Below are 14,678 nucleotides of genomic sequence, written 5' to 3'. Positions count from 1 at the left end.
CCTCCAGGGCAGGAACTGGTAAAAGTCAGCTGGGCTCAATTGGGTTCTTTGCAAATGAATGAAAGAACTGAGGAAGGAGAATGTTTGCAAATACCCCTGACTACAACGCCACCTACCCTTCCTCTAACTTCGCTTTCCTATTCCTTCTTCTCTCTACCCCTACTTTCCATAAGCCTTCCTCCTTTCCTCCCTCCCATTTGGGAGGCAGACAGACCTGGGTTGGACACTTTGGGCAGGTTATTTATCCTCTCTGTGCCAGTTTCCATGTCTATAAAACAGGATGACCCCACCGGCACGCGGCTGTTGTGAAGATTAAATGGGGTGAGTACAGCAGCCGGCCCCAGTGTTCTCCAGGTTCTCCAGTTCGTGCTGCAGACCCCAGTTAGGGGGACTGATTAGCTGCTGTAGGTCTGGAGCCGCTAAAAGTCCCAGGCAAGGAGGAAAAAGAGGGTGCAGTAGGGGGGTCCTGAGGGGTCGGAAGCTCAGAGAAGGACCGACTCATTGGTAGAGGAAGTAAACCCAGAGGTCAAAGGGGCCCTGCCCAGAGGTAGCAGTGATATCCAGTGCTGGGCCAGACACAGTGTCCTGGCTTCTCCCTTGTCCCCACAGGCCTCTGAGGGGTCAGGTGTTCAACCAGCATCCAAAAGAACATCCACTGAGCCAGGTGCGGGGATGGGCCCTTTTATTCATTTTGTCTTCATTAATCCCCCCCTCTCCTAGCAATCTACATGAGATAGGTGTTTTTATTCCCACGACACATTGGAGAAAACAGAGGCTCTGAGAGATAGGCAGCTGGTGAGGAATAGGGCTGGGACTTGATCGGTCTAGGTAAAGTCCCCAGAGCCAAGGGGACTCTGAAGAAGGACATCTGAGCCAGACAGGGGGTCAGGTAAGGCCTTCTGGAAGCAACATGGCCTGATGAGTCATAGTGGAGAGCCGTAAGTGCCCGTAGAAGCCCCCTACCCCAAATACGGGAAATAGTGTTAGTTTTCCTCTCGTAAGTCCAATCAATAGCAAAGCTAGCGACAGGTAGCACCTGCAAGGGAGCCCTCCCTGCCTCCCTTCCTTGGGCCCCACCTCTTACCATAGCCTCAGGTCTCTAAAGTACAGCAGTTCCCACTGGGAGTGTGTGAAATAGGGCTAACAGAGAAGGCCCAGCTCTGGCCTTGCAACTCTCCCTTGGGCCTAGCAACTCCTGATGGGCCTGGGATCTCTGGAGAGCAACGGGGGCAATGGGCCATACTGAAGTCTGTCCTCTGCTCCTCCAACTGTATTCCTTCCACAACTTTCTTTGGACCTAAGTCAACAAGAGCCTGACCCTCACTCAACCTCCTTGCCTTCCTTCCTTGTAGTGCCAGAAAAAAATCTCCTTGCTCACATAACAATTTTCTTTTTCATTCGAAAATGGTCCGGGGCCAGGCGCGGTGGCTTACGCCTGTAAACCTAGCACTTTGGAGGGGCCGAGGTGGGCGGATCATCTGAGGTCAGGAGTTCGAAACCAGCCTGGCCAACATGGTGAAACCCCATCTCTACTAAAAATACAAAAATTAGCCAGGTGGGGTGGCGCGTGCCTGTAATCATCCCAGCTACTTGGGAGGCTGAGGCAATCGCTTGAACCCGGGAGGTGCAGGTTGCAGTGAGCCGAGATGGTGCTACTGCACTCCAGCCTGGGTGACAGATCGAGACTCCATCTCAAAAAAAAAAAGAAGAAAGAAAATGCTCTGGGGGACCTTCTCATTCAACTCTTATTGAATAAGAGGAGGAGGATCCTGTATCTCCTACCCACCTACTTTTTTAGGGAATAATCCATGTAGGTATGCTCTGGACATGAGGCCATTCCTAACTGGGCTTGCCCTGTGGTGACATCCCAGAATCTGAGTCTGTGATCTGGTATAGCCTATTAGAAAGCCCCCAAAGTCTCCATGGAATGGCAACGGCCCACTGGACCAGCCCAACCAAGTTATACCTTACTTTCTCTATCTACAGGCTGCCTCTCCTTACATGGGAAGACAGACATCGAGGAGATCTGCTGGGCCCACAGGAGCTCCAAGGGAAATCACAGAAATGCTCGCCTTATATATAAAACTGCTTTATTAAAAATTCAGCTATTAGGAAAACAAAGCCCTTACAAGGGTTCTATCAAAAAGTACAAATTTTAAATAAATGCATCAAAAAAATGGCAGCCAGATATACCAGCCACAGTCACAACCTCAAAGGCCTTGTGGGGAAGGAAGGGAGAATTAGGGAGGAGGTTCCGAGAACTCAAGGAAGAGGCTGGGCACAGGGGGTCTTTGGGTGCCTGCAGAGCTGGGTCCTGGAGCTACCAGGCAAGGACCCTGCTTCTGTTTTCCTTTCCTTGGAAAAATGTAAAGAACTGGCAGGTGTAGGAAATTTTGAGACTGGGGCAGAAAGGCACAAAAGTCATTTATAAGGTATGATTGCTCACTCTAGTCCTGAGGCACATGGGGTGGATAAATGGGGGATCAGAGCCACAGGGTCCCTGGCTCTGGTCATGCTTGCCCCTGGCTGGTACCATCTCTGAGTTTGGCCACAGGTTAAATTAAGGTAGACCAAGTGGACTGCATAATCCTGGCAGCCTGAGGTCTGGAGCCAGTCTTTAGATCAGATGTGTTGCTTCATTGGCAAACTGGTGTCTGCCCCCCAAGAGATCCCCCCAATGAGGAGCAGCAGGTCTCCTGCCTAGCCCTGTCCTCTGAGTCACTGTGGGTACCCACCCTGGACAAGGAACTTCTGAGGGCAGTCTCTGCCACCCAGGATCCTGAGAAGCCCCAAGCCCCAGAGCCAGAGTTTCTCCGAATGACAGGCAGAAGCACAGGAAGCTGGCGTTGAAACCAGTCCCCACCAGCTGCTGGCCCCACACCCATGGTCACTGCTGACACGCCTCCTTGGTGACATTAGGCAGTGGGTAGGCAAAGAGGGAGAAATCCAGGATATACTTAGGCAGCACATCCTGCAGCAGGGCCCGGGGGGCACTGCACAAGTGGTAATGCAGGCTTTCGGGGCTGGCTGGCCGGTACCAGGCCTGGCGAGCTGGAAATCGGACGTGGGGTGGTGCCCGTACCCACTCCAGCACCTGATTGGCATCAGCCTCCAGCCTCTCATAGGAGCCCACAAAGTCATAGTGCACGGCACAAGGCTGGCACAGGTGGTACACGGGCATCCAATGCTCATTCATGCGCTCAGGGTCCTCATCTACCAGGTATCTCAGGAACTCGGGGAATGTGACATCGTCGCCTGCAGGGCTGGGCCCCGCTCCAGCCCTGTACCGCCTCACTATTTCAGCCCCATAGCGTTGCTGGTACTCTCGGATCTCGCCAAACTTGTTGCGGTAGGCAGAGAGGAGGCGTTCCAAGGGGTCCCGCACAAACAGGAACTTAAAGTAGTGCTGCAGGCGGTAGCGAATCTCCTCAGGCCGCAGGTCTGCCAGGAACACCAGGTCACTGCGGTGGTCCATCTTGAGGCGGACGTCCACGCTGTCCAGGACGCCTGCCAGCACCTTCATCACCCGCTTCCAGTTAGAGCAGGCCACCTTGGGGACGTAGCAGTAGAGGAAGCGGTAACGGTCACTTACGAGGATGTGGCGCAGCAGGGTGCGCCGCTGCCCCACCGGCAAGTCCCAGGGGTCCCGGGGCATGCCTGGCTGTCCGCACACCGCCCGCAGGGTCCTGTTCCGGACGTCCTGCCGCACTTGCAAGTCCGCGTCCCCAGACCTCAGGGACAGGCCCCCAGGCTTGGGGGCTTTCCCGCGCCAGGCTGCGCCCTCGCGGCCGGGCGGGTGCAGGGGCAGGGGCTTCATCTCGGCCAGGATGCCCCGCTCGATCATGAGCAGCAGCCCGCTGGAGGCCACGATCACCGCGAACATCAGCATGGACGGCAGCAGCAGGGGCGGCCCCCCCAGCCCCGCCCGGGCCCTGCCCAGAGGGGCCCGCCTCAGCGCCCGGCCCAGGGGCTCGGCGCCATTTGGGGCCGCCAGCGGGGTCAGCGGGCGGGGGAACATGGTGCTCCCGGGGTGGGGGCCTGCGCGGGCCCGGCCGATCCGAGGGCGGCCTGGGAGGCGGGCTCGGGCTGGGGGCGGGAGCAGGGTCTGGGCCCGGAGCGAGTTGGGGAGGGGAGGGCAAGGGACAGCCCTGGCGCGTGTAGGGGTGGCCGGCTCCCGGGCTGCGGCGCCGAAGCGGGCGGCGGGCGGCGGGCGGCGGGCGCGGCGAGGGACCCGGGCCGGATGTCCCGCCCGGCCGCTCCCCACCCCCGGCCTCGCAGTGACACAGGCGCGGGGGCGGGCCCACGCCGGGGGCGGGGAGAGGGGCGGGCGCCCATGCGGGGCGCGGGCTTGGGAGGGCGCACGCGGACCCCTACCCGGAAGAGGGCGCCTGAGTCAGGGCCACCGCTGTCCTCTGGGCTTGGGGACAAAAGCTCCTGAGACCTCGAAGGCAGAAAAGACTCGAGGCTGCTCTCGTGCAGCGTGTGTTCTTAGGGAAGTGGACAAGGGGGATTCACCACAAACTCAGGCCTATCCTAGCCCTTCCTCCAGCAACGGGTCGAGAGGCAGGGAGGCGCGCAGCGCTCTCTCCGGGTCCAGACATGCCGGAGGCTGGTCTTTTCAACTGGAAGCGGAGTCCTCGGTGTGCTCCCCCTTGCCACCCTTACCTCCCTCCGTCCCGCAGGTCGTGGCCACTCCAGGAAGGAGAAGCAGAACTCTCAGACACTGACCAGGGTCTCCATGGTGACCCTTGTGTTTAGCAATACCTGGGGACTGACTACAGTGCTTGTCCACTGGGTAATGCTGAAATGTCTGGAAATGGAGTCTCCCCTCCTCTGCCTTCTCCTCACTAGGCATGAGGCAGTCGGATAACTGGGCACTCTGGGGAGGGTCTGACATATTGGTCCGTCAGCTACTGGTGTGGCCAACACACATCTGGAAGGGTGAGGAGCTGGGGGCACAGAACAGCAGGGAAACAGCACGCAGTCTCCTTGCCTGGAGCTAAATGTGTGCTTCATGGCACCAGGCTGGTCACTTGGGCGGACAGCAGACCCGAAGTGCTTTGGATGTCAGCAACCACCATTTCCCACCGGGAACCCGGCTCAGCAGCCAGACTTCGTCCAGCTATGTACTTGCTGCCTGCAGAGAGCCAGCGAGGCTCTGAAGCAGCAGAGGAATATGATTAGAGCCCAAGTGTACTGAGGACAGCGCCCACTAAGTGTTTGGTATTCATTATCTCCTTTAGTTGTTACAGCCACCCTGGCAGGGAGCTAGTGTGGACATTCCCTTTGTACAGCTGAAGTAACAGAGGCTCAGGGAAGATGTGACTCAGTATGGGTGGTTCTGAGTCTAAAACCTAAATTTCTAATCACGGCCCTTCAGAGATTAAAGGAGCATATCATGGAATGGCTAGAAGGGAGGAAGCAGCTGACTCGAGAGCAGACTGTACAGAGCAGGTGATGGAAAATAGAAGATACCAGTGGGAGAATGGAGCTACCAGTGATCAGATGAATTCAGAAGGGTGAGGGGACTTGAAGGATGAGGTGATACTAGAGGGCTCACTGATGACCCCACAATCCCAGCAACAGGAAAAGCACACAGGATGAGCCAGGGGAAGGAACGGTAAAGCCTTGCAGCCTTCCAGCTCTCCAGGGCAGGCTCTCCACATCTGATTGCCCAAGTGCATCTGCAGGCTACCACCTGTCCATTTGCTGCACCAGAAGTTTGTGTGAAGGTTCTGCCTTGTCTACGCTGCTCCTTGCTTCCAATAATCCTAAAGGTATACATTTCTGGTGATAGGATTTTCTATTAAAATCATATTTTCCAGTAAGTATGTCTTTTAAACCAGGAGAGGAAAAAAAGACCTTAGACCTTTAAAAATTTTTTGATAATGTGGCTACGTGTGCTCCCTTCTGTGTTACAGGGTAGTTTTCTGTGTTAGCAGTCAGGGTGAGGCAGGGGGAATCCTTGGGCCTGGTACTTATCTCCATACCAATTTCTTGTCTGTAAGATAAGGACAAGCTACCACTCGCCTCAAGGGAGTCTTGTGGACAGCACACTGAGGGCAGAGCTAGAAAAATCCATGGTGGTGTCTGTGCCACCAATAACTTCTGAAAAAATGTTCCTGCCCACATGCACCATGCCTTAGCAAAATGCAGAAGAGGGTTGGGGGCGTGCTGTGGCTCCCAGGAACCTCTATGGCCTTAGAGCTGCCCCACCTGGAACATGGTCAACACTGAGGCTTCCAGGCTGGGACCGGGGCTGGGCTGAAGCAGGGGTCAGCTGGCCGCAGACCCTTGGCCCCATGATATGGCCTTCATTTCCTCGGCAAGCAAGAAGCACCAGCTGTAAGACACTGAGGCCCTAGGACAGTGCTGGCCAGTTACGCAAGGTGATGAGGAGGGATGCTTTTTTTTTCTTTTCTGAGACAGGATCTCACTCTGTCACCCAGGCTGCAGTGGTATGATCACGGCTCACTGCAGCCTCGTGCTCTTGGGCTCAAGCAATCCTCCTACCTTAGCCTCCTGACTGAGACTATAGGCATGCACTGACATGCTGGGCTAATTTTTAAATTTTTTGAGACATGGTCTATGTTGCCTAGGCTGGTCTTAAACTCCTAGGCTCAAGTAACCCTCCCGCCTCTGCCTCCCAAAGCACTGGGATTACAGGCAGGAGCCACTGCATGAGGCCAGTGATAAGAAGGTATCTTTACCATGTACCTACTTGGGGACCAATTTCCAGGTCACTGGTCAGGTGAGGGCTGGCAACCGAAGTATTTCACACAGACCTAAGCAGGCAGCTGTGGCCACCACGAAATCAAGAAGTCAACTCCAAGTTCCCAGTCCCTCTGTCTCCTTTCCTCACTCTCTTTTCCCCCTGCTTCCCTGCCCTCTTTACTCATTGGCCTTGGTGAGCATCCATGCCACAGGGGTTAGGAGGGACCTCTGAAATAAGAATAGTGGGTCTCTCCACACCCACACACCAAAAGATGACAGGACACACAGGAAATGATCCTTTTCTAAATCAATACAATTTCTCAAATTTATTTTTTTCTTAAAGAAGTACTTCTAATCTCTGTCAAAAGGGAGGTGAGGAAAGGTCCTTCCTCCCTTGTAAACACTGAAATACAGATCTGGGAAACCAGGATCAACACACACAAAAAGTGCATTTTACAAAATATCAACTAAAATATATTTTACATGGATTATGCTTCCATTGAAGTTCTACCAGCTGCATTTTCAGGTTCGAAAAAATATTTCCACATCTAAGAGATTTCAAAAGCGTTTAAGTTCAGGGCAGCAGACCCTACCTCCTGGGAAGAGGGCCTTGATCTCCTTTCCTGCTAGGTGAGGCTGGGCTCCTTGGCAGCAAGGGCCCAGAATGAGCAGGCTCCAAGGCTGGCTCTGCAGAGCCCCCACTGCCACTCTGCCAACCTCATTTACTGCCCCATCCTCCCAGACAGACACCTTCCTCCAAACAGCTTATTCAATATAAGGAGACCCAAGTCCCTTCCCTTCAGGTTTGGGATCAGGCTTCCCAAGCATAAATTCACCTCTGAAGCCTCCAGGCCTCACCCAAACCCAATGACCAATCAGGAGCAACTCATCTACTAAGGGACAGGGCATGGCAAGTCAGGGGAGCCCTCAGGGTTCATTTCCACCTCCCTCTGCAGCCCCTGCCCAGCTGTCCTCACCCAGTGCCACCTCCTCAGCCTGCTGGGTTCGTCTGCCCCTCTTCCCTAAGGGAAGACCCAGGGCTGCAGTTCTCAGCCCCAGCCCCTGCCCCCAGGGGTATGCCCTTGTGGAAGTGCTCAGCTAGCAGGTTCCCAGCGCCAGGCCCAAGCCACACTGCACTCCACTCCCTCTCCCACCATACTCCTCTTTGGTACAGATAGGAAATAACCAGGCTGCTCCAGCCCCCTCACAGAGTCTCAGGGCCAGGGCCAAGGCCTAGTCTCCACAAGGACAACAGGGGACTGAGCCTCTTAGTCTACTCTGGGGAGCAGCATGAGGTGAGAACAGGGCCTCTGGGCAACAGGAACAAACTAAAAATGCAAGTCCTTAGCTCCTAGAGCAAGTGGCTGCAGCTCAGCAGGTCTGTGGACTGATACAGTGTTGATTCTTGCTGGGATGTAAATTAGTGCAATCTACAAAAGACTAGGGAAAGGGTGGCAGGGCAAGGGGAGCCACAGCACTCCTTTGGTTTGATTTCAGGTGGGTGTGGCTTGAAGAATCATGTGTGAAGTTCTGCAAGAGGTTTCCTGGAACCTCCATGTGTAAGGCAAGAGGAAAAATCTTCAACAAATCAGGTAGCAATTTTCCTTGCCCCCTGCCCCCAACCCTCTCCCAGCACCCATCTTCCCTCCCAGACGTGACAAACCCCACAATGATCAGTTAACTTTCTGGGAAGCCAGACCCGCTGGGTGGCCCTCTCTGGGAGGTGGACAGGAGACTCCCACAAGTGGGCCACACCCATGACTGTGAGAGGTGGGTCAACTTGTCCCAGCACCAGTTGCTACTGCAGGGCAAAGGAGGAAAGCCAGAGAAAGGCCTCAAGTCTAGGAAGAGGAAGTCAATGCTCTGGAAGCCAGACTCTGGCTCTCTATGCCTCAAAGGAACAAGCTCAGAGCTGTGCTGGGATCTAGGAAAGCCTGGTCCCAGGCTGAAGGGGAAGCTGCGGATCACAGTGGGTGAGGTAAAGCTGGCCCCCACTCCCCCTTTGAGGGCCCGGGGGAGGCTACAGAAGGGCCTGTTGGGTCTGGTTCCTGAAAGACCTTGCCCCTCCTTCCCGCCCCCACCCTCCTTGGGCCCCATTTCCCTCAGGCTTGGCCCAGCCTCAAAGAAGACTTCTTCGGAAATCTCCACCCAGGGGAACCACAGAAGGTACCTTGGGCCAAGCTGAGAGTTCTGATGCTTTTCTTATACCCTGGCCTCCCCAGCTCCCTCCCCTGGAGCCCAGAACCCACAGGGGCCCCTGCCCTCCCCCCCAAGAAAACCACAGGCCAGCAAACTTAGGCCTCTGTGGCCCCCTAACCAAGTGCTGTGCTTCAAGCAGTGCCCCCTACCCCGAGCCTCACTTGCCCATGGGTAGCCCCAGCATGGGCATGAGGAGGCTACTGGGGGTTCTTAAGGATGCGCCCGTGGCGGAAGTCATAGACATGGCGGCAAAGGAACACCAGCTCAGGGTCCGTGTCCTCTGGCACTGTGCGGTGGGGTGGGGTGGAATAGTCTGCAGAGGGGGGAACCAGTGCTGTCTTTCGGCTGGGGAGACCTTCACCTCGGCGCTTGGCCATGGCACAGAACCTGTAGAGAGATACCATTCACTATCTTTACTCCAGCCACTTTTGCAGGAAGACCAATTCCTTTCCTCCCCTACCCTACGCTACCCTACCCAGAGAGCTAGGCTATCCTAGCTCCCCAAGGGGTGGTACTGTCTCTACCCATCCCAGGGGTGATGTCTGCTCTGCCAACCACCAGGCTATCTTCTCTCACTGGAGAACCACACTTGCCAGGGCCTCCCTCCATTCGCCTGCCAATTCGCCTAAATTTTTTCCAAGAGCACTAATGTTACCCCCCAACTCTGCTCCAACCATTCTACCTCAGTGTGGTAACACAATTGTTCTTCTTTCTTCCAAAAAATATCAGATGGTAGAGGCAGGCAATAAGGAAGTAAGTTCTGGGAGATTAGGCTCAGTGAGTAAGATCAGGTAGAGAGCAGAATGAGATCCTCTCGGGGAATTCCAAGCAGCCCCAAATATGCCTGGGGAGCCTGAGGGAAGAGGCCAGCCAGAGGGTGCAGGGAACCACCCACCTGCAGTACTCGGCAAAAGTCAGGACATAGCACTTCTCCTCAATGCAGGCCACACTGTTCTGGTCCTGATGTCGCGATGCAAAGACTTCATTCTGCAAGGGCTCAAAGGGAGACAGGTGGAGGTTGTTACCAGGGCTGGAAAGCACCTCATTCCCAGAGCAAGGCAGACATTAACCCCTCTGCTGGGTCTGCTGACCTGAGACGACTCCAGCAAGCTTCCCTGGAAATTCAGCCTAAGTATGCCTCACCTACTGCCTCCAGGCATTCCTCCTGAGTCCCTTCCAGGTCCCCTCCTTCTCCAGAAGAGCCAGGTATCTGCTCCAGCCCCTGATTGTCACTGACCTCCCAAACCCCAGCCCTGCCTAGTGTAGGAGAGGGGAAATGTTCTTCATCTTTCTAGTTAGATGGAAAGTCCCTGCAAGGGAAAGTGAAATAAAAGGTGAGCCCAGGGCACACACAGATGGCAGTCACCTCTTTTAGCACACAGCTTGGTGGAGAGCCTATGGGGTGTTAGGAGGCGTCTTTCCTCCCCTCCCCTCCCATACTACAGAAAATACCAAAAGTGACCAGGTATGCAGCTCCACCTCACCTTTCCTGTTGCCAGGAGAACACATCCACTTGCTCCCACTGGCACCTGCTACCTCAAGGGTTCCCTTTCTGTTCCTCTTTTTAAGACAAAGGTTATTATTCCCTTTGAAACATGAATTGGGGCGGTGTTTGGAAAAGAGAATAAATCCCGGGCCCTTTCCCAGGTTCTCTGGAGTCCAAAGTGACAAGCACAGGGATCTGACTACAGCCCATGGCTACCCTCCCCCTACCACGTCTTAGTGCCATAACCTTTCCCTCTGTCTCTCCTGCCCTCCCTGACCCATCTGCCAGGCAGCTCACCTCGTGCATGCTGGGACTGCGGCCTCCCTGTAAGTGCTCAGGTCTGTAATACCACAGGAGGCTCATCATCAGCTCTCCTGGGGGGACAACACAGTGGTTATGGCTTGAACTGGCAACCTGAGTTACTTAGACAGGCAGAGAGGCTGGCTGGCTGCCCTGGAGGTTCATCCAACCTCAATCCTGCAGGCTCCGGCAACCCATGTCCCCTGCCCCAGGCCAAGCATTCAGAGGCCTGGAATGCTGTTAGGCATGGAGGGAGAAGGGGGAGAAGGCACTGACAGGTGAGGTGGGGGGACAGGTGCCCAGGCTCTGCTGGCTGGAAAGGTTAATGAGCTGATCCAACCCAAGCCACAAGGTCACCCACAGCCCTCGGCAGCAGACAGACCCCAGCCGAGTGGAAGGCAGACTCTGTGCCAGGAACACGGGGAGACTCATGCCAGGTCAAACTCCAGGCACGGGCCAATCTGGGGCCTACAGTTCTGCTGAAGGCAGCTGCCCCTTGGGTCCCCAGCCAGAGGGAGAGGTACCTGACTCGGGGTTCTCCCAGAGGGCAGAGATCTTGGCCACATAAGGTGTGGAGGTCTTTCGTGGGCCTGACTTGAGAAGGACAGTGTCCCGGACTCGGATTGTCTCCCCATGCCGCTCTACCGCCTGGTAGCTCTTTCGGATGGCTGGTTCCGGCTCATCCTAGGCAACAAACCAATGACACAAATAGGCTTGCAGGGCCACACTCAGAGTAAGGACAGAGAGAGGGAATGACATCCTTTCCACGATTTCCTCAAGGTAGTCAAACCCACTACCTTGGTTTTGTCAAACCACTATCCTTTTTTGGATGGGGCTGGGGAATTCTCATGGTTGGAGAAAGGATGAGAAAAGGGAACAGGTGCGGAAAAGTGGCCTGAAGCTTCTGGGGCTGAGCTCTGACCACCATACCCTTGACAGCTGACTCTCACTCCAAGCCCTCCAGTGCTGGGTAAGTGCTCATACTTCCTAATGGAACAAGTCTCGGTCTGAACCCTTAAACCACTGTTATAAGGGGCACAGCCTTTGACAAATTATTTAAAGTATTGCTAAGCCTCAGCTTCCACATCTGTAAAATGGGATTAATTATAGGAAGATGGGATATATACCACATAGGGTAGTGGTGAGGATTAAAGGGCATAATACTTACAAAATGCTTAGCTCAGTTCTGGCATCTAAGAAGTGCTCAATACATTTTATGTATTTATGTATGTATTTATTTTTAGAGACAGGGTCTCACTCTGTCACCCAGGCTGGAATGCAGTGGTGCAATCATAGTTCACTGCAGCCTCAACCTCCTGGACTCAAGTGATCCTCCTGCCTCAGCCTCTCAAGTAGCTGGGACTACAGATGCATGCTACCATGCCTGGCTAATTAAAAAAAATTTTTTTCTATAGAGACAGGATCTTGCTATGTTGCCCAGGTTGGTCTTGAACTCCTGAGCTCAAACAATCCTCCAGCATCAGCCTCTGAAAGCTCTGGGATTATATGCATGAGCCACCTTGCCCAGCCTCAATAAATTTTAGTTAATATTCTTTTTATTTTTAATTAATTAATTAATTACTTTTAAAAGCCAGGGTCTCACTCTGTCACACAGACTGGAGTGCAGTGGTGCAATCAGCTCACTGCAGCCTTGAACTCCTGGACCTAAGCAATCCTTCCACTTCAGCCTCCCGGTGCACACCACCATGCCCGGCTAACTAATGTTTTTACTTTGTAGAGATGAGGTCTATATTGCTCAGGCTCGTCTCGAACTCCTGGCCTCATGCGATGTTACCACCTCCACCACCTAAAGTACTGGGATTACAGATGTGAGCCACCGCACTTGGCCTCTTTTCATCATCTGAGATGTTCTCTGTGTCACTAATTTTCTCTGCCCATTCCAACGTCCCCTATATAGACTTATCCAGAAAAGTTCTCCATTGAAAGTCCTCCATTTTACAATCCAGGGTGTAAGGGACAGAGTGAGCAGGGAGGGGAGGGGAAGACACTCACCGAGATGGCAGCCACCAGCTATGACTGTGTGTCTCCTGACCTTCCTGGGGTGTCTGGTACAGGATCAGTAGGGGGCTAGGGAAGCAAGCTGGGTGGGCCAGCATGACTGGTTCATGGGGTACAAGTAAACTGGAGTCCCTTGTCAGCTCTCAGAGTAGCTAGAACCAGGTGCTTCTAGCACCTACCTCACTGCAGGTCATGTGTCCCCACTGCCTCCCTCCCTCTCGTCATCAGCTAAGAGCTGGCACTTACCAAGACATACACAGCCCTCTCACAGGCAGCCCCAACAGGTACCCAGCCATTAGTGCGGCGGCGACGGCGGCGGCGAGGGCGTGGGCGCTGGACACGTGGCTGCTTGGGGTGGCTAGGCCTGCGGGCAGCCTTGCTCCTTGCAGTGTGCCTGCAGCTGGAGCCCGTGCGCAGACCTGACTTAGAACCGCTGGGAGGTTTGGCGCTCTGAGGGCACGCACGGGCTACTGTCTGGGGCTCCGAGGTGGGTGTCTGAAGATGGGGGACGGGCTCTGCTGCAGGTGGCACACTGGGTACAGGGCACCCCAGGAGTGGGTGGGCAGGTGAGGCTGGGTGGCCAGCTTCCGGGAGAGGAAATTCCAACTGGCCCAGGGATCTGCAGCCTTCTAGGAAAGGGAGAGAGTGGTCAGGACAGGACAAGCAGTGACCCCCATCACCCATCTGCTTTCAGAGCCTGCTCCTGTCTTAATTCTAAGTGTGCAACCAAAGGCCACTGAGGTGGCCGATGGGATCAGAGGCCTTTTTATGGTGGACTGTCAGAGTGACTCTCTAAGGGGACAGGGGTGTTTCCTCATCTTGGAGATTGGCCATCTCCCCTTTTAGTCTAAAAGAGAGGTGGTTGGAACATCCTTTTTAACTCCGAACTTTTTTTTTTTTTTGAGACAGAGTCTCGCTCTGTTGCCCAGGCTAGAGTGCAGTGGTGCTATCTTGGCTCACTGCAATCTCCTCCTCTCGGGTTCAAGCATTTCTCCTGCCTCAGCCTCCTGAGTAGCTGGGATTACAGGTGCCCACCACCACACCCAGCTAATTTTTTTGTATGTTTAGTAGAGATAGGGTTTCACCATGTTAGACAGGCTGGTCTCAACCTACTGAGCTCAGGCAATCTGCCCGCCTCAGCCTCCCAAAGTGCTAGGATTACAGGCATGAGCCGCCGCGCCTGGCCCTGATATTAATTTTCTAAGGCTTTCATAATGCTTGGGAATAGGGGTTCTGGAATCAGACGCCTGGGTTCTGCCACTTACTAGCCATGTGACTTCAGGCAAGTCACTCTGCCCCTCAGAGCAACTGGCTGGTTTTCTTACGAACACATTAACTCATTTCATCCTTACAAAAACCCTATGAGATAGGTATCATTACCCCCATTTTATAGTTAAGAAAACTGAGACACAGAGCAGTTACTGACTCGCCCATAGTCACATGGCTAGGGAAGTGGGGGAGAACATTTCACTCCAGGCAGTCTAGCTTCGGAGTCTGTGCTCAATTACATGCCAAGCAGCCTCCCACATGTAAAGCACTCAGAACAGTGCCTGTTACATGGTGTTTACTGGTGTCCTTATTATTAGGGAGAGGGGATAAGGGTCTAGACTTGGGGAATGGCACAAAAAAAGAAGGAAAACCCCAAGCAGCAGCCCGTTCTCATGTCATAAGAACTCTAACTCAAGCCACAACCTGAAACAACCAGTCTGGCCAGGGCCAACTGGTCTATAAAGTTGTTTTATAGACCCCTACAAGAAAGGATGTCAGGGGAAGGGAGATCTGGAAGGTCCAGCCCTCACTTCCCCAGCAGCAGGGCAGACCTGCTGGCCAGCATGTCTCATTTCCACCCAGGAGGCAGGCAGGGAGCCTGAAGAGGCAGGTGACAATACCTCTACCAGTTTAGGGAAGAGAAATGATTCTGGGAGTGTCTCAACAGCTGGAGCATGGGCCTCTCAGGTGT

The 14,678-nt window shown here is 54.3% G+C and overlaps 2 protein-coding genes across 11 annotated transcripts in view; both read right to left on the bottom strand.

Moving 5' to 3' along the window:
• Positions 1-2,073: 2,073 nt before the first annotated feature.
• On the bottom strand, positions 2,074-4,263 carry CHST14 (carbohydrate sulfotransferase 14). The gene has a single exon (XM_002825298.6). The coding sequence runs from the start codon at positions 4,016-4,018 to the stop codon at positions 2,888-2,890; it is 1,131 nt and encodes a 376-aa protein (XP_002825344.2). The 5' UTR covers positions 4,019-4,263; the 3' UTR covers positions 2,074-2,887.
• Positions 4,264-7,009: 2,746 nt separating this feature from the next.
• Positions 7,010-14,678, bottom strand: part of BAHD1 (bromo adjacent homology domain containing 1) — a 28,347-nt gene continuing 20,678 nt past the window's right edge. For 5 of the 10 annotated variants that reach the window (XM_009249706.3, XM_002825297.5, XM_024232815.3 and 2 more), the window contains exons 3-7: positions 12,965-13,347; positions 11,224-11,383; positions 10,697-10,773; positions 9,809-9,909; positions 7,010-9,300 (exon numbers count right to left, since the gene is read on the bottom strand). In XM_009249706.3, coding sequence (XP_009247981.2) covers positions 9,111-9,300; positions 9,809-9,909; positions 10,697-10,773; positions 11,224-11,383; positions 12,965-13,347 — 911 coding nt within the window. In that variant the 3' untranslated portion in view covers positions 7,010-9,110. The remainder of the gene's footprint in view (positions 9,301-9,808; positions 9,910-10,696; positions 10,774-11,223; positions 11,384-12,964; positions 13,348-14,678) is intronic. The other 5 variants (XM_063716579.1, XM_009249707.4, XM_063716580.1 and 2 more) reach the window with 3 other exon arrangements.

The sequence above is a fragment of the Pongo abelii genome, chromosome 16, assembly GCF_028885655.2.
Source record: "Pongo abelii isolate AG06213 chromosome 16, NHGRI_mPonAbe1-v2.0_pri, whole genome shotgun sequence".
NCBI lineage: Eukaryota > Metazoa > Chordata > Mammalia > Primates > Hominidae > Pongo > Pongo abelii.
This window is presented reverse-complemented; position numbering and strand designations above follow the sequence as displayed.

Coding starts and splice junctions, on each gene's coding strand:
- CHST14 (XM_002825298.6), bottom strand. CDS start 4,018: ATGTTCCCCCGCCCGCTGACCCCGCTGGCGGCCCCAAATGGCGCCGAG.